Source organism: Ostrea edulis, chromosome 5 (assembly GCF_947568905.1).
Source record: "Ostrea edulis chromosome 5, xbOstEdul1.1, whole genome shotgun sequence".
Lineage (NCBI taxonomy): Eukaryota > Metazoa > Mollusca > Bivalvia > Ostreida > Ostreidae > Ostrea > Ostrea edulis.
This window is the reverse complement of record NC_079168.1, coordinates 41,996,787-42,019,619: the sequence shown is the minus strand read 5'-3', so window position 1 is coordinate 42,019,619 and position 22,833 is coordinate 41,996,787. Positions and strand designations below refer to the sequence as shown.

Sequence of the window (22,833 nt, the reverse complement as noted above, 5' to 3'; positions counted from 1 at the left end):
TATGTATGATACTTCATAACACTGGATTGGAAGTTGTTCCTTATGCTGGAATCGAACTGGAAGCCGATGAAACTTTTGAAGCGCTATTCGATGCCACTATTTAGAGAACATTGATAGCGTATGATTGATTGTTTGATTAGCCTATATATTGACTGAAGTCTCTCTTGAGAATATTTCACTCACATGAAGACGTTACCATTGCCGGTGAAGGACTGCAAAATTTAGGCCTATGCTCAGCGCTTATGGCACTGAGGGATCTTTATCGTGCCACACCTGCTGTGACAAGGATCTCAGTTTTTGCAGTCCTATCTGAAGGACCGCCCCATTTATTCGCCTTTTACAACAAGCAAGGGGTACTGATCGATGACTGTTTTAAACCGGACCGACAGTTAACGACAAATTCACAAAAGGTTTGGTGATGTCATATCAAAATTCAAGAAAATGCTCAAAGCGATGCAATGGATATTGCATTTGCAATGAATGTCAAAACTGGATGTGTCCCTAGCAATATGCATATCTCTGAATCGAAAGTTTGTAGAAATGAAACTTAAATAAAATTCTTCAAAAGACCTTATCAGTTAATGTTGCAAAGTACATGTATTAGGTATAAAGAAAATAAGTCTTTGAAACCTGAAATACTTCTTATTTATCGTAAACTATATCAACAAAGTTGAAAAATATTAAATTTATGTGGTAAACAAATGATATCTGATGATTTTAGATCTTTATTTTTAGGCGCCCGCTTTTTAAAATCACACTTAATTCAATTAAAAATATTTATATTTCTTGTATTGGCTCGCCTCATAATTTTTATCTCCAAAATTAAAAATAATATTTGTAAAATAATTTCGCCCTCTCGCCTCACTTTTTTTGTTTGAAAATCCGAAGAACTATTTTACAAATTGGTGTGGCCTAAAGTACAAGTGGTATGCATAAAATGAATGTATACATAGGGAGAGTCATTCAAATGAAATTGGAAGATAAGTTCGGATATCTCAAACCCCAGGATGTCTCCAAGAAATCACTTACCCATCTGTGTTGTATAAGCTTCATTTATCAATGCAAGCTTGACTGCAATCCTGTTATTTTTCAACAAATTGAACTGTTATATTTTCAGACTCTAATAAAGGACTTGGACAATTTCCAGTCAACAGTGTACCTACTTTATCAACTTAGTGATGCTTTGACCAAAAACATAGACTCAACCAGTATAGCTACAATAACCTCTCATCAGAGTGCCATTGAACATAGACTTATGATTCTCAGGCAAACAACATCAAAACAGGTCCAGGCACTACAAGATGAAATTTCACAGAAACAAGGTTTCCATTTTCAATTGAAGCAGGTAGCGACCCACCTTAACAATGTAGTTAAAGTTTTAGAGAAAGAGGAAATGAATCTGAGCAGTGATGAACAGACTATGAATGACAGATTGGATGAGTTGAAAAATGCCTTAGTTCAGATGGATGACACAGCAGCACAACTTGACAATCTGAATGACCTCGGCTACAGAAGAACACTCAGTGAACAGACCTCTAAAGAGTTACGGGACTTGAATCGCCTGTGGGTTAACACACATTTAAATTTACAAGAGAGAGCAAAGTCATTGCAAGATTTGCTGCTGCTGTGTAAAGACTTCAAAACAAAATGTGAGATGTGGATGACTTTCTTACGTCAGATGGAAATGGACCTTTCTACTGAAATAGCTGGCAACTTGTCTGATCTTCAGAAACAGCTTAAGCAGTGTGAGGTATGTGGTTTATGTTTTGAGAATATAAAATTGAATTGATGATGAACTTTTACGCTATAGCTGTGAGGTTTTAGCATTGCCTGACTTTTGTAGAAAATACACAGCCTGTCATTGGTCCTATTTCATGCCGATTGTTAGGCTGTTCTTGGCACACTGATTTTGACTATGGTTAACTCTGTTTACCTGATCAAGATGTAGGGATCACGGCGGGTGTGACCGGTCAACAGGGGATGCTTATTCCTCCTAGGCACCTGATCCCACCTCTGGTATATCCAGTGATCCATGTTTGCCCAACTCTTGTTTTGCGTATAGGAGTTCATTATCTTCACCTTTCATGAATTCTGAAATATGCATTTCTCATTTTACCCACCATATTTCTTTCAGATAGCCTATTTTATATACCCCACATGTGATTGTCACTCTTGAGTTTTTTATACCTCCCCTTTAATGAGGAAACATATTGCAGTTTTCTTCTTTTTATGTCCTTTTATACAGTAATCAGGTTCACAGGGGTGTGACCGGTCCATAGGGAATGCTCACTCCTCTTAGGCACCTGATCCCACCTCTCACATACATTCCAACTTTTAAAAATTCCCATGGGGGATTTTGCACGAGACGACCTTTTTTCAACGCTCAAAATTCACGACATTTTACCATGAAAATAAATATTTGTCTTTTCAAATAAAATATAAATCTAATCATTGTACATGTGTCATACATTAACACAACATCAAGTGTGTTTGACCATTAACTTTAACAAAACTATATTTAAAAAATAACACTTTGAAAGAGATACATAAGTATTTTATTAAAATCATCTATTCAGCAAAATATCCTCTCCAACAAGTCACATACATATTATCAAATAATACTTAAAGTTGCATCCTTTTACACCATATACACATTGGCTGGTCTATATATCAAAATTTAGATTAAAGCACATGCATTTAGGCACGACTACAAAGGCAATCTCGCTTGTCTGTAAACATGGGCTTGCAGAGTCTGGTGGAACAATCTGCATTGCAACCAGAAAAGGAGTGATCTGCCCTGCTATGAAGTTTGCGAACAAAACCTTTGCAACCATGACATCTGAAATAATTACCAGGAAAAAAAACAAATCAAAATATACGTTTTTGCTTGTAAATTAAGGCTACTTGCTTATATAAAATTCAGTACAGACTTGTGCGAATTACGCATCACAAAGTCTATTGAATACTACACTATATAGACTATATAATACATCGCTATAGACAGATAGATTGGGATAGCCTATATTATTATAGTTGGAAAAACATATTTGACGTACCTTATTGCATATTTTGGATGCTCTCAGCGAGAGGCAAAAATCGGGAATGTCCAATTGTTTGGTGGTGACACTATCATCGTTGTCATTCACATATGTGTAAAGGATATGTCAATTTGAAATCCATCTTCCCGATTAATTACTATAAAAACATGCTTTGCACTGTCCAATAAGCACCCTGACACAGGCAGACCAGGTAAATTACATCACCCCGATACCATGCGACACAGGTAAACAGCAATGGCTGACTAATGTCCCGATTTCTGATTGGCCAGCCACAAAGAAATGACGTGGGATTTCAAATTCCGGTTTGAAATTGGGGTTTGTTGTTGTAGAATGGGAGATATTTTTAGAAAATCGGGATTTCGGGCTATTTTTGCAATCCTTTGAAGCCTTTTCAACTGCTTCAAATCGAGAGAATCCCGCACAAATCGGGAAAATTGGCATGTATGCTCTCATGTGTCCAGGGGTCCGTGTTTGCCCGGCCCTTTATTTGTATTTTGATTAGTAAAACGTTTTAGTTTGTCCAGAGGAAGGGACGGGTTGTCCCTAGGATTTATCTAATTAAGTTACTTGGCAGCTTTAATATTTTAAAACTCTTCTCAAGAACCTCTGGACAAGAAAAATTGAAATTGACATGAAAGCTTCCTGACATAGTGCAGATTCATGTTTGTTAAAGTTATGCCCCCCCCCCCCCCCCCCCCCCTGGGGTAGGTTGGGGTCACAATAGGGAATCGAAGTTTTACATACAAATATATAAGAAAAATCTTCTTCTCAAGAACCACTTGGCCAGAAAAACTTAAATTTATATGGCAGCTTTCTAACAAAGTGCAGATTCATATTTGTTAAAATCATGGCCCCAGGGGGTAGGGGGGGGGCACAATAAGGGATCAAAGTTTTACATACAAATATATAGAGAAAATCTTCTCAAGAACCACTAGGCCAGGAAAGTTTAAATATACTTGGCAGCTCATTGACATATTGCAGATTCAAGTTTCTTAAAATCATGGCCTCCAGGGGTAGGGTGGGGCCACAATAGGGGATCAAAGTTTTTTATGGGAATATCTATAGAAAAAAATCTTTAAAAATTTTCTCAAGAACCACTGGGCCAGAAAAATGGAAATTAACGTGAAAGCTTCATGACATAGAGTAGATCTAAGTTTGTGCAATTCATAGCCGCCAGGGGTAGGGTGGGGCCACAATAGCGGATCATATTGTTATATGTTGATATATAAGAATATATATATATAGGTAAAAAATAAAAAAGATACACGAAGACGTTTAGTAAAGCTTTAGTGCTAAAATGAAAGCGCTAAAGCTTTACTAAACGTCTTCATGTATCTTTTTTATTTTTTACCTATACTTTTACTGATCATTGCGAAAAGTAATTATTATGTATATCTATATATATATATATAGTATCACATTAGGGGTTGTTTTTTGTTATGCTAAGCTTTGAGGGCTAAGAGAGCCCCTGCTTTGCAGAGTGCAGGGCCTTTGTAATCAGATTTTTAATTTGAAGTGATATTATTATGATTACAAGTACAAACATATGCTGCTTCACAGGAGAATTGCCCTTTTCTTTTTTGCAGAGGTTTGAGTTGAATATAATCACAAAACAGCAAATTCTACATTCAATCATTCAAGATGGGGAGAAAATGATTAAGGAAGGAAAAGTGTCTCAAAATGAGGAGGATCTACCATTAAAACTACATGAATTAGTTGAACAGTGGCACAGTGTATTGAGGAGAGCCACTCAAAGGAAAGCTATCATCAGAGATTCCATTCAACAGTGGAGGACTTTTAATGAATCCACAGCAATGTTACATAACTGGTTGACAGAAAACGAAAGAATTTTATCTGATTTTGATAAAGACTTGGTAACAATTCAAGGAGCCAAGAATAATCTGGAAAAGTTACAGGTAAGATTACCAACAAAATCTACAGGTAAGAGAACAAACAAAAGTTACAGGTAAGATTACCAACAAAATCTACAGGTAAGAGATCAAACAAAAGTTAGATTACCAATCAAATCTACAGATAAGAGTACAAACAAAAGTTCAAAAATTACATGTAAAATAGCAAATAAAAGTTATAGGTGAGTACAAAAATTACAGGTAAGGAAACAGATTAAGTTTACAGGTAAGAATACAAACAAAAATTATAGGTAAAAATTAAAGGTAAGAGAACCAGCACAAAAATTACAGGTAAAAGAACCAGCACAAAAATTACAGGTAAGAGAACCAGCACAAAAATTACAGGTAAGAGAACCAGCACAAAAATTACAGGTAAGAGGACAAACAAAAGTAACAGGAAGAGAACAAACAAAAGTTGATTACATTTTATATTAGTGCAATATCAATAACTTGCCAAAATATTTTGTTACTTATGACAATGACAATCTTTGAAATAATAAAGTCTTGTGAAAACTTCCAGATTTTTCATATGGTATAGGGCTTCAAGGAAAACTAACCGTAGAAGGAAGCAGTTATTTGATGAGTGTAATATCCATTTGCTTTTTACATTATCATTTTAGAGTCTTCAGAGAGAGATAAAAGATCAAGAGGCATCATTTCAAAAAATTCATGAACAAGGAAGGTCCCTTTTGCAGCATAGCGATAAAAGAGCTAAAGAAGAAGCCAGTGAAAAAATCGGCAGTCTACAGACACTCTGTAATGGTTTAGTTAATTCAGTTGAAAGCAAATGTGCCAATCTTAAAGGCACACTTCAACAATGGCAAGAATGTGAAAAAAAAGTGGAGGATATTTGTTTGTGGCTCAAAGACATAAGAACTGTTCTTTCTACAGAACTGCCTAATGAATATGACAAGTTGGGAGCAGAATATCAGAAATGCATGGTAAGGAAGACTATAAAAGATTAAAAAAAATTATGCTTCTATGTACCATAAAAAAGCCAAGATATCGTGGAGATATACTTGTACAGTGTTGTCCTTTTTCCATCATAGTTGTTTTCTATCTTTCTGTGATTCCATAATAGTTATTTTCCATACTTATGTAACAGGGTTTCTTAAGCATGAATAATGAAATGCCTGTAGGGTTCAGGACTCAATATATTTATTTGGACACAGTGATGGAATCGTGATGAACAATGTATTTGCATGAGGAACAATGTACAATATACATTATAGAGACCCCCTGCAATATAATAAAAAGCCGATATAATATTAGTTTAACAATCAAAGCCTACACTAAACCATATTTCATTCTATTGATTTATATCAAGAAGAAGATACTTTTTTATACATTGATATAATCAGGTAGGGGAGATAACTCTTGAATATACATGTATATTACTTTACAAAAACAGTATTTCTCCTTTTAAAAAAGTAAAACGATGATATTGTCTCGCGTACCCTTCTATAGGAAGAAGTTTCCCTCAGAAAATGACAGCTAGGACAATAATCTAGTAGGAATGATGTACTCTATAATTTAACAAAGTACCATGTATGTAAAATCACTATATGATAAATTAAACTAATAATTCCTCATTTTGAAACAATTCATCAAATACTTTTGAGAATCATAGAATCTATGTAAACTGATTTATTTCACCACAAAAAATAATCAATATAATGAAACAGGTAGTATCTCACTCATTTACTCTTTAAAAGTGATTAGAAAACCATAAGATTTTGAGACCTATTAAAATTTATTTGTTAAGCATAATGGGTATCAATGACTTGCCCCATTTTTTTTAAACATGCAAACCTTTTCTCCCCATTTTTATATTCCCCTTGACAGAGTTGTGTTAAAAGAAAGATAAGAGAGATTAAAACTATTTTTGTCCAGTCTTAAATTTGCCTATGGACGATGAGGACGAAAGGGGTGAAAATAAAATGGGGGCGAATATTTCCCTGTATGCAGTATGTTTTAACCAGAATTTACATTCCGTCTGGGAGTAACATATTTGAATGAATTCAGCTTGGCAGTAAACCAGCATCAGACACTTTTTTTCTGAACTTTGATTAGACCTTATACTGTAAGTTAGTGATATTTTCATTGATATGTTTTTCTGTAAATACCATACAAGACGAATTTTTAGCAAGGATTTAATTTTGGCATCAGTAGCAAGGGTGTTGAGATCGTTAATATTAAATATCGTTAACAATTCATTTCATATGGGAGGTAATAGTTATCTTCTTGGAATTATAAAGTTGCTAAAATTAGCTCCCACTATTAAAATATAAATATATACCCATTTTATGGAAAAATTGCTAAATTTGTATCTCGCTAAAAATTCCATTTTAGTTTACGGTAATTGTAAATAAATTGTTACGTCTTTGAATTGTTTGTGATTGACTTCTGCTGATCTTCTGTTATTCTGACTCATGAATAACAATCACTCTTTCAATTGTGAAAACATAATTCATATGAGGTGCTTTAGCAACCCAAGTGTAATGAGCCACTAAAAGCTGATGGGCAGAATTTGTTTTAAAGTCAGTGTTATACTGTTTTAAATAGTATTTTATCATCTAAATGCTGCACATTTACTTTGAAGTTTTTGCATAATTTGTTTTTAAATCATATTTCATTATCTGCATGCAGCATTTCTTATGTTTAGTTTTTAGATCTTCTCTGATCATCTGTTGTCTGTAAACTTTTCACATGTTCAGCTTCTTCTCCAGAACCACAGGACTGATTTCAATCAAAATTGGTACAAATCATCCTTAGGTGAAAAGGATTCAAGTTTGTTCAAATGAAGAGCCCTGTCCCTTCAAAGGGGAGATAATCAAGAAAAGGCAAAAATAGGATGGGGTCATTAAAAAACCTTCTCAAGAACCACTGATCTAGAAAGGTTGAAATTTGCATGAAAGATTCCTGACATAGAGTAGATTCAAGTTTGTTCAAATCATGGTCCCCAAGGGTAGGTTGAGGGCACAATAGGGGATCGAAGTTTAACATGCAGATATATAGCGAAAATAGTTTAGTATCCTTAGGTAGAGCAGATTCAATTTTGTTCAAATTGATCAAAATGATCTGTGACCTTGGTCTTATCCAGAACAGCAAAGTCATGTTAGTCATATTGGTGGGTGTTGAGGCATCACCATTTCATTTTCAGTAATGTCATGAACCTTTAGGGCCACAATATGAGGTCAAAAATTTTCATTGGAATAAAGATTGAAAAAATCTTTTAGAAGATTCCATGACAACTGAACTACAGCAGAGCCAAGTTGATTCAGGTGAGCAATGTGGCCCATGGGCCTCTTCTTCATCATGTAACTGTTTTTTTAAATCTATATTTTACAGGATATTGAAGCCAGTTTTCAGGTATCAGAGATGCAACGACAAGTGCTGCAGGAGATGGAATTAAGATTTAGTAATGTAATCCAACCAGATGATTTGAATATTTTGCACAAACGAATTCTCCTCCTTAATAAACAATGGGATGAACTGTATAATCAGGCTTCCCAACGCAGAATGCACATACAAAGCAGTTTATCACAGTGGGCAAATTTCAGTGATAATGTGTTGAGTTTCCATAAATGGATCGATGAGATGGAGTACAGAATCATCATCAGCAAAGAATACCACATTGAGGACTTACTGCAGAAATTTTCAAAGGTAGGTACATGTATCAGTAGATGCATGCATTTAGTTTGGTTTTTAATGCTCATTTAAGTCAAGAACATTTATAAAGAAATGGTTTTCCCTATATGGGCTATTCAAGACCCACCGTAGTCCTTCAAATCCCTGATATGGTAGAGGTCTCATGATATTGCACACAATACATCTCAGTTTCATTGATGGCACTGTAAACTTGATGTAAGTTATGGCTAGTTTCTTTCTAGGACTTATTTTGTTGATGTTTTTTAGTGCTGATGTAATGTTCCTGTACTATATGCTATGCTTGTTATTGTTAGGAGTTCAGAGAAGACATGCTTACCAAGGAATTATGGAAAGATAAAGTGATCAAGGAGGGACGTGAACTCCTGAAGATCAGCAGCGATGCACAGTTCTCAGATGTTCAGACGAAAATTAGAAAAACTGAGGACAAATGGAACCATTTGAAAAATACCTTTAAATTCAGGTAAAAAAAAAACAAAATACAGTTGACTATTGTTTATAATTAACAGGATGGTGACAATCATTATACTCGCACTTTCTAAAACAAATTCAGGTATGTTATTGCTTTTCCTATCCAATTGTCTGCTTGTCACATTTTCCTTATCGTTTGAACTCCTTTTTCATTCTAAGAGGTAATACAGTAAAACTTGAAAGGATTCATTTGAGACTTGCAGTGTAGTACTACAGATCAAGTTCGAATTTTGTAACGTTGGACAGGTGTGAAAGAAATTAATTCTTAAGTCATTACATTTTTATATTCATTGGGATCATGTTGCAATGGAAAGGCTATAGAAGTAGGACATCTGTACAGAAGCAGTGGACAAAACTCTGTCACTGATTGTGTAAATAATCACTTCATTAATTCTACATTTCAAGCTCATTAATGGTAAAAGGAACATATCAATGAAAATATATATCAAATCTGTTAATCACGGAAGTATTTTTTCTGTAAGTTGAATGACCTTATATGGGATGTTGACGTGCTTCCTAACCCTCCTGTCCATCTCGTCCCACAAATGCTCAATTGGGGACAAATTTGGACTGTATGGTGGCAAATCAAGAACTGGCCAACCTTGTGTGCTGACAACTTGGTTTGTCATCGCTGTTTGAAATCCGTTACAGAGGTGCGAGAGATGTAAGCCTCTATCTTGTCATCAGGCCATATCGCGCAAGTGTCTGCTCCTGGGACAGTCATTCAATCTCCTGTGACTCTTGAGACGCTCACTTAAATGGGATATTGTTGTCTCATGTACACCATATTGCTGGGCTACATGACATTGTGAATGCCCCTGCTTTATCAGAGCAATTGCCCTACCCCTATCAACTTCATTCAGTCACAGCATTTCGCTCTACAATCGCTTCAAAGAGAAATGTTGCTTGTGTAGATGATCTGTACTGTTTCAATGTTCGATTTGTAATGATTTACCAGCACATATGGTGCAGGAGTGCCCTGGAATCATGCTTTCTTGAAAAATCAGCTGCCAAAATCCGGAACGCAGATTTCCAGATTAAAGATACAAACTAACGCGTAACATGTAAAAAAAATTCTGTTCCCCAGAAAAATCGTCCAGAAGAGGAAGCGTCTGGATTAATGGCACCTGGATTACTGAGGCTCGACTGTATATGAATATGATTTACCTTGTCTATCTGTTTGTCTACTTGTCCATCTTATAACTTTCCATCCTATTTTGAGTCAAGGCCTCAAATTTGTAAAGAGACATTAGAAACTTGATGTTTGCAATTAAAGGTTGTTTATGATGTTATGTGCACCGACTCTAAACTAAAGTGAATTGCCAAAGGTCAAGGTCATTAAGTTAGAAGTATTTGTCCAGACCACAACTTGTTATGTTCATACTTGAGTCATCTATAAACAGAGGGCAAGATCATTAAAATAGAATTATTTGTCATGGTCATAATTTTGTAATATGAAAAAAATTAGAACTTTAAACTAGGTACAAAGATTTGTAATAAACAGACAATATTCATTTGCCCTGAACCAAGGACATTTGCTCAAGGTCAAGCCCTCTAGGATTGAAAAATTTAAAATGATTGTTCAGGGCACAAGAAATGTTAAAGTTGTATACATTACACATAGATTTCTTATAAGCAAATAGACACTGCTACGAACCTGGTTATTTTGCCCCTACAAGGTTGTGTGAGCTAAACTCAGGTGACCATACAGGCCTGTGGATCTTGTTATTATTGTACTGATTTTGGGGGAATAACTGTCATATCACTTTGTAGAAAGAGAAAATTGGAAGAGACACTGCTTGCTGTAAAACAGTTGGATACTAGCATGGCAAACCTCAGGAAATGGCTTGCAAATATAGAGCATGACCTGTGCACACCATTGTTTTTCATGGAATCAGATGACACAGAAGTGAAAGCCAAACTGCAATGTCAAAAGGTAATCGAAGTTCATAGACTGACTAGACTATTTGAAGTCGCTTTCCATTGAGACCAGAAGTGATACATGTTTTCCCTCTGTCCCACTCTCTTTTTATCTGCCAAAGCTGAAAGCTCAAATAAGCTTTTCATATTATTCGTGGTCCGTAAACATATTTTCTTACATTTTTCTGCTCCTCCTTTGAAACAACTGGGTCAATTTTGACCAACCTTGTTACAAAGTATTTTCAAGTGAATGGGATTCATTTTGATTGAAATGTATTGCTAATGGGAGATACTTGTTTATAATCACAGAAGTTATTGCAAGACTACATTTCTCTGCAAATTTATTGCATTCTTTGCAAACATTATATTTATTCGATAAGTGTTTATCATTTCATCAAGGAACATATTGCATCAAGTCACAAAACAAATTTTATTAAATAAAAATATTTTTAATAAAAAATTATACCTTTATTAGTACAATGTAGTAGCAACATTTTGCTTTTAATTGCAAAGGTACATGTATTACAAATATTTGCAATGTAATTTTTGTGTTTAGTTGCAAAATATTGCATTCACAATAAAGAAAATCAAATCAATATGCAATCAACCACATGTAGTATAGTATAGATAAAAAATAAGTGCATTGTTATTATTCCCTCGCAATTGTGGGAGTGGATATATTAACGGGACCGTTCATGTGTGGTTGAGTATAGGTGTTAGTGTATGTGTAACACTGAAATTGTGTAACCCTGAGATTGTAGACACTCTACAAGCCACATTTTTTGCTCAATTGAATTGATACTTCACGTGTAGCTTTTTTTATCAAAAGAGGGAGAACCTTATTGATTTTAGGGTCAAAAGGTCAATGGCCAAGTTCACTGCGAAGCTTGTATGCCTCATATTTTGCTAGGTTGATTTGATACTTTACAAGTAGCTTTGTTATCAACAGAGGAAAAGCCCTATTGATTTTGGGGTCAAATGTCAAGGTCACTCCAGGACTTCATAGAAAAAGCTTTTTAGACACTCTAGAGGCCTCATTTTTTGCTTGATTGATTTGATACTTCACATGTGCTTTGTTGTCAAGAGAAGAAAACCCTATTGATTTTGGGGTCCAAAGGTCAAGGTCATGACGGGACTTTATTAAAAAAAAGTTTGTAGACACTCAGCGCAAGGGGATATGCCCTACCTTCTTTGCAGAGCTCTTGTTTCATTTTATTATATTAAATAAAGGACATGGTTTGTCCTTAAAATTCCTCTGACAGTTGAGAAAAGCTGTAGGATTTGTAAATAACTTGGAAGATATGCATAGTGAAAGGATTTTGATTCACAACATTTTTTAATTTTCTTTGATGTTTTGAATATTCAGAGGTTGTTGAACTGGTCAAATTTGGGGAAATGTTTTACACACAGAACTCTTGGTTTGTCTATCTGCCTCATGTCACAGTTTTAAGCCAAGACCCTTTTATTCATATTATGCAAAGAAAGTATGACACTGCCTGATACTACCTGAAGCAAATTTCTACAAATTATGGCTTAAGAAAAACATCCTATGTATTAAAGCATTTTCACGGGTGTATTATGTACCATTTGCGGTACTCTTGTTAAAAAGACAATATTATGCATAATTTACTTAATAGGTCTTAAATAGTAGGATTTTAAAATGGTCACTGGGGATGGGATGGTATGGGGTGGGATCATAGTTTGAATAATCATGTTTTTGAAAAGTGTTCCTGTGGCATAGCAGAGGAGAATAATTCACAGGTGTAGATAAAGTCGCTGTGCAAGATTCGAATTGTCTAATTTGTCTATAAAAATGTGAAAAAGTATGCGTTATATTTTAATGGTAATTAACAAATACACGAAGATTTCTATTTCTCTTACAAAAGACCCACTGCATGCACCAACAATAAACAATACTTCTAATTCATCATTATGAAACCATTAAAAGCGCATTGTGAAGGTGTATTTGACCCAAAAAATGGTGTTGGGTAGAAGAGCATGCAGATTAGTATTAGGAAATATAATGGCATAGTGATGGCTGTTTGTTTACCTAATTGATTCATAGATTTGTAGAAAGAGTTAGAACAAAGCAACATTGTTGTTTGGATTATCACCTTACAATATTCAAGGCTGATTTGAAATGACCTTGGTATTAACAGGAACTGCAAAAGGACGTAGAGCTTCATAGTGCTGGTGTTGGTAGTGTGCTCAATCTTTGTGAAGTTCTGCTTCATGACTCTGATGCCTGTCCAACAGAGGTGGAATTCAGTGCTTTACAATCTGCAATGAAAAACCTAGATCGGCGGTGGAGACAAATATGTCAAATTTGTCCAGAACGAAGAATATGGTTTGTACAAAATTAAGACCATCTCATTATGATGGACTGAGTTCATATTAGTTTTGCTGTATTTTCAAAAAAGAAAAAGACATTTCCAGCCTTGGATTTTAAACATTCTTCAATTTCTCTAAGAATTAGTAATTTTCATGTCAAAATACTTTGAAATTGAAATGCAGATTTATCTTCCATTTGAACTGTTTCCAATTTTGAAGTTTGACATCACAAAATTAGTTATTTTAAAGTCTTTTTTTTTTTCAAGTTAGACTGGCTATGGAAAAATCAGGCAGAGTTGCCAAATCAAATATTTGGGATCATCAAATCTAACTCATATACTGTTAGAATGTAAAAATGATTTTTAAACTCTATCGATCCCATGAAAATGACCATAGAAACCATTCTAAAGGGCAGATAACTCTATAGCAAAATTCTTAAGAGTATATAAAGGGGAAACTCTGTGCAAAACATGCAATGCATTCATGACAGAGAAAATCATTACTGTTGCTGAAATACATGGTAATCAATTAAAGTTCAGTGACCATGTGCCATCCATAGTATAGGCAGTGCCTGCTTTTTTAATGGACAAACCCTGATGTCAAAATTGTAAAAAAAAAATTATAAATAAAAAAAAAATGTCAACTTTTCAGGTAATTTTTCAAAGTAAAAAATCATCATTCACAGATGTTTTGCACACACAACATCATCATATTGAATTACCTAACTATATATGCATGTCAAAGGTCATGGGGGAAAACAATGTAATCATTTATGCTGCCTTTTGACAAATACGATACATGTATATTGCTTTCTTTTCAGACTTTTGTGAGCTTTTCTGATCAAAACTTTCCATTGGTGTTGGCATCATGGTCATAAACTTTTCACATTTTCATCTTCTTCTCCAGAACCACTTGACCAATTTCAATCAAACTTGGTATAAATCATCCTTGGGTGAAGGGAATTCAAGTTTTTTCAAATGAAGGGCAATGCCCCCTTCAATTTTAAGGGAAGATAATCATGAAAATGCAAAAATAGGGTGACTTATTTAGAAATCTTCTCAAGAACCACTAGGCCAAAGTTCAAATTTACATGATGATTAAAGCTTCCTGACATAGTGCAGATTCAAGTTTGTTAAAATCATGCCCCCCCCCCCCCCCCCCCCCCCCAGGGGCAGGGTGGGGCCACAATAGAAGATCAAATTTTTACATGCAAATATATAGGGAAAATCTTTAAAAATCTTCTTCTCAAGAACCACAAGGCCAAATCTACATTATAGGTTCCTGACAGAGCAGATCCAAGTTTGTGTAATTCATGGTCCCCAGGGGTAGGGTGGGGCCACAAAATAGGGGATCAGCGTGTTATATGCTGAAATATAATGAAAATTTGGAAAAATATTTCTGAACTATATACGGTAAGCTAGGGCTTTCATATTTTGTATATACATATTTTACGGAAAGATTTTTCATGTTATGTAATGGTATGTGACCTTCACCTGGGAGTGTGACCTTTTAATAAAAATCTTACTTATACTATATGTCCTGAACTATTTAAGGTAGATCTTTTATATTTTGTATGTATCTTGTTAATGGCAAGACTTTATTATATCGTGAAGTGTGACCTTGACATTGGAATTGGACCAACTTTTTAAATGTCTGACCTATTCAATATCTCGTGAACTATTTAAGGTAGAACTTTATTTTTTTTATGGCAAAACCTGTTTGTTTCATACTCTGACCTTGTGACCATGAAATTTGACCTACTTTTAAGAAAATGTAACCTTTTAAATATATTCAGAAGTATTCAAGGAAGGGCTCTCATATTTTTTTTAGATCGATCATCTGAGTCACTCAGGTGACCTATTGCAATTAGTCCGCGTCCATCATTGTGTGTCATGCATTTTAAATAATTGAACACTTTAAACTTCTTGATAACTACCATTCCAATTCTTTTCAAATTTGGTATGAAGCATTATTGGGACATCCCAAATTTTACAACCAGAGAGCTACAGAATGGGTGCTATTACTGCCCACAGTGCATTCTGCAATAATATTTAAACATTTCAACTTCAATAATTTCTCAGAAACTTAGAAACATCGCCACCATTTTTCATTTTAGCTCATGTTTAACATCCCAGGATCTTTCATTTTTCAACAGGATTGAAGAAACTTGGAATATTTGGGAGAAGGTCAGAACAGATTGCAGTTACTTTGAAAATTGGCTTCATGATACTGAGTTAGAAGTTCAAGCCTCAGCTTCAGATGATGTGCATGCAGGTTTCTCCAAAACAGAGGTTGAGCATCTTGAGGTAAAATCTTGATATGCATTTTATTTTCATATATCTGTGGTCACATGATCTAGCCAATGTACAGTTAACCACTACATAAATGTGTGCAAAAATTTTTCAGCAGCCTTTCATCATTATAGGCACTATCATGGGCAATTAAGTTTTAAGAACATATCTTGTTTTATACTGTTGCTGAATATTGGAATTTAGCTTAGATATTCAGATCAGAATTTTTTTTTAGATTTCATAGCCCTTAGGACTAGTGATACTTTTAACTAATACTCAGGTGACCGATAAGGCCTGTGGGCCTCTTGTTTATATTGTGTAAGGGGTCGATTTGCATATAATGCAGCATCAGGATTGACTGAACTGTTTTCCGATGAGTTGTGGTCCAAACTATTGTCATCTGAGGTCGATGGCTCCTCTACATTCCTGACAGTATCAGTATCGAGATTGGCCATGTTGACGTGATGGCCTGAGATGCTGCTTTGCACTGCCTGTTAGGGTTTGATTGAGGCTGGTTTCGTTCTGTGCCATGTGGGTGGGGATGCTTCCACTCTCATCCTCTGGATGGGGAGATGAAGCTGTTTTCATACTGTTTCCAACTTGCAGTTGTTGCTTGTGTCCTAAAATGTGGCATCGTGATGCTAATCAGCCCGCTGATTGTCAAGGAGTAGGATTTTTATAACATAATGTCGGATATAGCTGCTTTAGCATCAATCAGAAACGGAAGTAGCTTAATTGTCCTAGACAAGTCGTACCAAAGAAATGTCTGAGGTATTGAGTGAGGTCATTTCGTACCAAAATTTACTTGCCCAGCATCAACCCCAGATGACACCAGGACCTTTAATCAATTAAATGAGATTATTTCATTATAAAATGAAAATAATCTGTCTTAAGGAGGTACTCTACACTAGATTGGTGCATGAAATACTAGTATGTCAGAAATGACTGAATTTCTTGTAAAAAAGTATTCTATGATTTCTTCAATTATTTGAATTAACACAACTTTTTGCATGATAGAGGTTTGTTCTATGCACTTTGTCAACTATGTTTAAGTTTGAGAACTCTGAGTATTTTTATTTTTTTATGTTTTTTTTTTTCATTTAGCAACTTCAGAGAGAAATTCATGGAAAGTTTGGTGAATTAGAGCAAATTAATGAAGTTTATAGAAAATTAGCACGAGAAGGTAGGACAGATCATGCAGGTGCTCTGAAGTTGATGATCCAGACCTGTAACCAAAAATGGGATATACTACAGAAACAAGTATCGGATATTGCAACAAGTCTCAAACAATTATCAACAATACATGAAGAGTTCAAAAGTAGGAAAGATCTGATGTACAAATGGCTCACAGACGTTGAAGTCAGAGTAACCGATTTAGAATATTTATCATTGATGGATGTTCCAACGAAAGTAGCAGAAATAAAGGTATGTACATGATATCAAAACAATACAGTTTTAATTCCTCTGCCAGAATGGTATATACTTATAGTAAATTAGGGACGTTATGTTTACTAATCACCAATGCAAGGGAAAATTTGGGTGATCACATTTGTTGACTCAATCAACTTACAATTAAAGTGATCATAGATTTTTCATCAATTATTCCAACATAACATTTGAAAAATAAGTTTTTAAAAACATTTTCAAAGTCATAAAATGTCAAGCAATCTGCCAAGCATATCAAAGTCCAGCTGTAGTACATTAACATGTTATGCAATCAAAACAATGAGCTTTGATTGGAGTGAATTAACTGTTTGACTGAATTTATAGGACTAACCTAAACATCTGTACAATTTTTGTAAATTTTAATGTACAGACATGACAGCGTAAATGGGGTTCAAAAAGCATTAAATTTTGTGTACAATACACTGTATCACAAGTATGACTGCATGTACTTTAACTAGGAGTATACGGTGAGCTTGCATGTAGGCCCCCTTCACAGCTCAAGTTTAATCTTTAATAAAAGTTGATGAAATTTAGAAGAGTTCATTATCACAATTTATAATGTCATAGTGTTAACTGGTTATTTAAATCACCTTGGTTACAGAAAAATGCCTAAAAACGTAATTTTGACATCTTTCATAGGCATTTTTTTTAAATACTTGGGATTTAATTCTTGAACAAAATTGATATTTACACACCGTAGATATATTAACAGTGAAAATGTACATGTAAAATATTTATCTTGTTCAAAAAGTTACAGACATATAACCAGTGTCAAAACATTTGTCGAAACATGCATTTTCCTCCATGTAAAAATATCTTGAAATTTTTTTTTGCACATTTTCTAATGTGATTAAAATAGTTTTTATGCCCCCAAGATCGGGGGGGAGGGGGGGGGGCATATTGTTTTTGTCCTGTCTGTAATTGTCATTCTGTCTGAAACTTTAACCTTGCTAATAACTTTTGAACAGTAAGTGATAGAGCTCTGATATTTCACATGAATACCTTTCCATGGGTACCAACATTTTTTACCCTGTGACCTTGACCTTGGAGTTTGACCTACTTTTTGAAAATTTTAACTTTTGAACAGTAAGAGTTAGAGTTTTGATATTTCACATGAGTATTCCTTGTGACAAGACCTTTCCGTTGGTACTAAACCTTTTGACCTTGCCTACTTTTTAAAATTTTTACTTTGGTCATAACTTCTAAATGGTAAATATTAGAGCTTTCATATTGTACATGAGCATTTCTTGTGACAAGATCTTTCTACTGGTACCAAGGTATTTGTCCTTGTGACCTTGGCCATCTTTGGAATTGGCCATTATCGGGGGCATTTGTGTTTTACAAACACATCTTGTTTTTAACCATGGGCAACTGGGCTGGTTTAGAGAAGTTTCATTGTATTTGTATGAAATTCTTGGAAAATCTTTTCAAAAATCACAAGGATGCAATTTGTCAAATATTCATGCATTCTTTAGTATACATGTACATTCAAGTTTGTTCACAATGGAGTGGAAGCAGTGCTATAATAAGGATTTAATGTTTTATATGGGGAAAATAAAATGTAAATGCTCAGATGAATGCGCCTTATAACGTTCTATAAAATTAAGCTCTATGAAATTTCTAAGATTGCTTACTTTGTCATTGTACTTATCTTTCAGAGGTTGCAAAATGAAATGAATATTAAAAATACCAATATGGATGATATTGACTCTCTTGCCTTGCTTCTAATGGAAAAGGAGTGCTTGAACAATACCACCAAAATACAGAAAGAGACAGAAGAATTAAAGAGTTACTTTACAGTTGTTTTGGACAGAGTTTCTCAGTACAGCGAGAAATTAGAAACAACGAATGCTCAGGTGTGCATCCCTTTTTTTTTTTATCTTACTATATGTGAAAGTGATATTTTCCCCCAAAAAGGCACAGTACCTTAATTTTGCATGCACCAATTATCACTACCTCAACTATTTTGTGCAACAGGTTAAAAGTTTAAGAAAATCATTTCATATGATAAACTTTCTTCAATTGACACTACAGCCCACAAGGGCCGTGAAGTGCCAAAATGGTCTTGTGTCAAAAGATAAATACATATATAAGTTCAATTACTGCACTACTAAAACTGGCCTTCTACAAATTTTGCTACATATTTGAATTTTTCACAGATATTAGATTCGTTATTAGTGGATATATATGCAAAACATTTCAGCAGTATAGTTCAAAACAAATGTTTTTGAAGCTATAACGTAAGGCTGTTAATTTCATAAGGTGAGGTTTTTAGGCCTATGGGCCTCTTATTTCAAAATATGACCCTTAGGGCCAGAGCAACGACACATAAAGATTTTTATTGATTTTATATTGTTTAACGTTCCTCTCAGGAATTTTTCACTCGTATGGAGACTTCCAGATGAAGGGCTGCAAAATTTAGACCTATGCTCAGGGCTTACGGCCTTTGAGCAGGGAGGGATCTTTATTGTGCCACACCTGCTGTGACCTCGGTTTTTGCGGTCTCATCCAAAGGACCACCCCATTTAGTTGCCTCTTACTACAAGCAAGGGGTACTGAAGACCTATTCTAGCCTGGATCTCCACGGGCCACATTAAGGGGTGGATAGTTTCTTTATAAAATTAACGATATGAAGGATAGAAAAAAATTGAAACCAAAGCAAAGTTTTCTCTTCTTTTGTTGATATTTTAAATAACTAGGTCAGGGATCCAGTATTTACTAACTATTTTGTGTATGTCCACTCGATTTCCTGAAGTTATACCTTTTAGGAATATTAAGACAAAGACCATTGTCAAGGCTCTTAACAAGTTTTTCAGTTTTGTAGGAGTGCCTTAGGCCATTCAGTTAGATCATTAGGTTTGAATTTTATACCAGGGGTGTTTCAAATGGTCATGCATGAGTTAGGTGTTGGACAGTATAAGTCTACTGTTTATCATCCTGAGTCTCAGGGGGCACTTGAACATTTTCAGTATGATGAAGACATTTTGTTATCAGTATGATAAAGACTTGGATGCCCTTCATCTTGTTTTATTTGCAAGTAAAAGTGATTGGAGCTCACCTTGCATTTTTGTATTGAAATTTTGATGGTACCTATATATCAATTGTGTACTGACTTCAGAAAAGTGAATTCTGTTACAAAAACAGACTCGTATCTGATCCCCAAAATCGATGACTGTATTGACTTTGGAAATGCAAAATTTGTTAGTAAATTCGACCTGCTGAAATGTTACTGGCAATTACCATTAACTGTGTGCCAATTGTATCTTGTCAAGTCAAATTCGACCACTTTGTCATTTTACTACCATGTTTTATTTAAATTCTTTCTATTGTTTTATCATTTCCTTTATAGCTCTTGCAGGTCTTTTATTAGTATATTATCAATGATTATTAGCACAAACATTGTACAGCGCATATAGAAACTGTATGTAATTTTGCACTTTATAAATGAATAAAATAATAATAACTGAAAGAGCGAAAGAAATTTCTGCGTTTGTGACTCTTAATGGGCTGTTCCAATACAAATTAATGCCTGTTGGCATGAAAAATGCTACAACGACCTTTCAGAGGGTGATTCACTCCCTTCTCCATGATGTTTAAGAATGTGAAGCCAACATCGATGATGCTATTATCTACAGCGACATATGGGACAAACATCTCCAAATCATTGCATTCTTAGACATTCTGGCTAAAGCAAACTTAACTGTGAACCTTACGATGAGTGACTTCTTAACTGTGAACCTTACGATGAGTGACTTCTTAACTGTAAACCTTACGATGAGTGACTTCTTAACTGTGAACCTTACGATGAGTGACTTCTTAACTGTGAACCTTACGATGAGTGACTTCTTAACTGTGAACCTTACGATGAGTGACTTTTGTCATGCTACTGTAGAATACATTAAGTGATAAAGTAGGTTACACCTATTATAGCTAAAGTGGAAGCTATCAAAAAGTTCCCAATTCCTACAAACAGGAAAATTGATGAGATTTTTGTGCATGACTGGTTTTTAGCTCAGCTCAGCTTAAAGCTCAAGTGATCTTTTCTGATCACTTTTTGCCTGTCATCCATCTATCCGTAAATTTTGCTTGGGTAAAGAGGATTCAAGTTTGTTCAAATGAAGTGCCTCACCCTTTCCAAAGTGCAGATAATTAAGAATTAGTAAAAATTCCATGGCATTTTAAACAATTTTCTCTTCAAGCACCACCTCGCCAATTTCAATCAATCTTGGTTCAAATCATCCTTGGGTGAAGGGGATTCGAATTTGTTCAAATGAAGTTGAAATTTGAGTTGTTCAATATAAAATATCTTATCTAAGCCATTCCAGATACATGTATATTGATTACCAGCATTTTTTGTTTTCATTTTCATGAACAGGTTGAGGATCCCAATGTTGAATTAGATATTTTGGAACTCCAGTTGAAGTCACAAATGGAATTCTCTACAGCCCTTATAACAGATAAATTACATGAAGTAGAGGAGGATATTGGGTCTTCTCTTCCTCTAGAGAGTCCACCAGAAAAGCGCAGGGCAATAAGTCAAGGAGACAGGAATATGTCTAATTCACCTCGGACACAAAGACATAGAACAGACAACAGTAGAAGTACAACACCATCAAGAATTTCTTTCTCCCCAACACCAGTTGATTCCTTGTCCCCTAGTAGATCAAGACCTTCATCCTCTAGAGCCACAAAAGAAGTTCAGTTACCAGAATGCACCAATGGTGAGAAACTTGCTAAACCTATGAAAAGAAGAGGGTTTTAAAATATGCATACATGTATGTCTAAAAGAATTGATAAAGTCATACACTGCAGACTTTGAGTCACTCGGGTGACCTTTTGTGATTGATAGTTGTCTGTCATTGTGTGTTAACATGATAAACTTCTCATCTGCAAGTGCATATAGTTTTTTGGTCTGTCTATCTCCAAAAATTTTAATTTTGGCCATAACTTTTGAACACTTAGTACTAGGGCTTTCATATTTCATACACATGTGTACAGTGAAACTTCTCTAGACCGGCCAGCTATCGGACCGAAAAAAAGGCGGGTTTAGAGGGATGGCCGGTTTACCAAGAACTTGCATTTAGAGACCTTTTATCTCACTCATCAGATATTTCTTCTTCATACCACAAACCATATGATATAGTGTTCATGGACTATTATTTCACTCTTGAAAATAAAAGACTAACATGTTTATTTCCAAAGTATGATTGCTGCAATTAATACACCATGTAGATACTGTTCACTTTGATCTGGTGATCTAGTTAATCATCGATGGAGATCACGATAAACTGTAAATACTTTTTTGGATCAGACAGAGTGCTTTTATTCATGAATACATATGGTAGTCTCATCAGACTCACTTGGGAAGTGTGCATAAATTGAAGTGTCATTCATTTTTTTTAACTAAATAACATTAAGCAACTTCATTTGAGATCTATACACATTAATCCAGGCCTATATGTTGGAACTCTCAGAATGGCAAGTTGTAGACAGCCTGGTCAATGGTCACACCATATTACTTCCTAATCTGCATGACTATCATGAAGTATATTCTGAAAAAGATGTAAAATTGCAAATAATTACGAAATACCTGAGGCTCTCCTATACCAAAGTTTGCATGATGCCTGATGTAGGAGGAATCACAATGCATTTTTTATGGGTCCAAATCATAAGCATTTGAATAAAAAAAATGATAAACCTTTTACTTAATAAACCATTTATCAATACACCCTGAGT

The 22,833-nt window shown here is 34.8% G+C and overlaps 1 protein-coding gene across 3 annotated transcripts in view; it reads left to right on the top strand.

Annotated features, from left to right (window-relative positions):
• Positions 1 to 22,833, top strand: part of LOC125652301 (nesprin-1-like) — a 120,834-nt gene that overhangs the window by 84,396 nt on the left and 13,605 nt on the right. For all 3 annotated transcript variants that reach the window (XM_048881378.2, XM_048881376.2, XM_048881377.2), the window contains 11 exons: positions 1,118 to 1,750; positions 4,646 to 4,975; positions 5,590 to 5,910; positions 8,321 to 8,635; positions 8,935 to 9,101; positions 10,883 to 11,045; positions 13,189 to 13,376; positions 15,516 to 15,666; positions 16,756 to 17,076; positions 18,756 to 18,953; positions 21,473 to 21,818. In XM_048881378.2, coding sequence (XP_048737335.2) covers positions 1,118 to 1,750; positions 4,646 to 4,975; positions 5,590 to 5,910; positions 8,321 to 8,635; positions 8,935 to 9,101; positions 10,883 to 11,045; positions 13,189 to 13,376; positions 15,516 to 15,666; positions 16,756 to 17,076; positions 18,756 to 18,953; positions 21,473 to 21,818 — 3,133 coding nt within the window. The remainder of the gene's footprint in view (positions 1 to 1,117; positions 1,751 to 4,645; positions 4,976 to 5,589; positions 5,911 to 8,320; positions 8,636 to 8,934; positions 9,102 to 10,882; positions 11,046 to 13,188; positions 13,377 to 15,515; positions 15,667 to 16,755; positions 17,077 to 18,755; positions 18,954 to 21,472; positions 21,819 to 22,833) is intronic.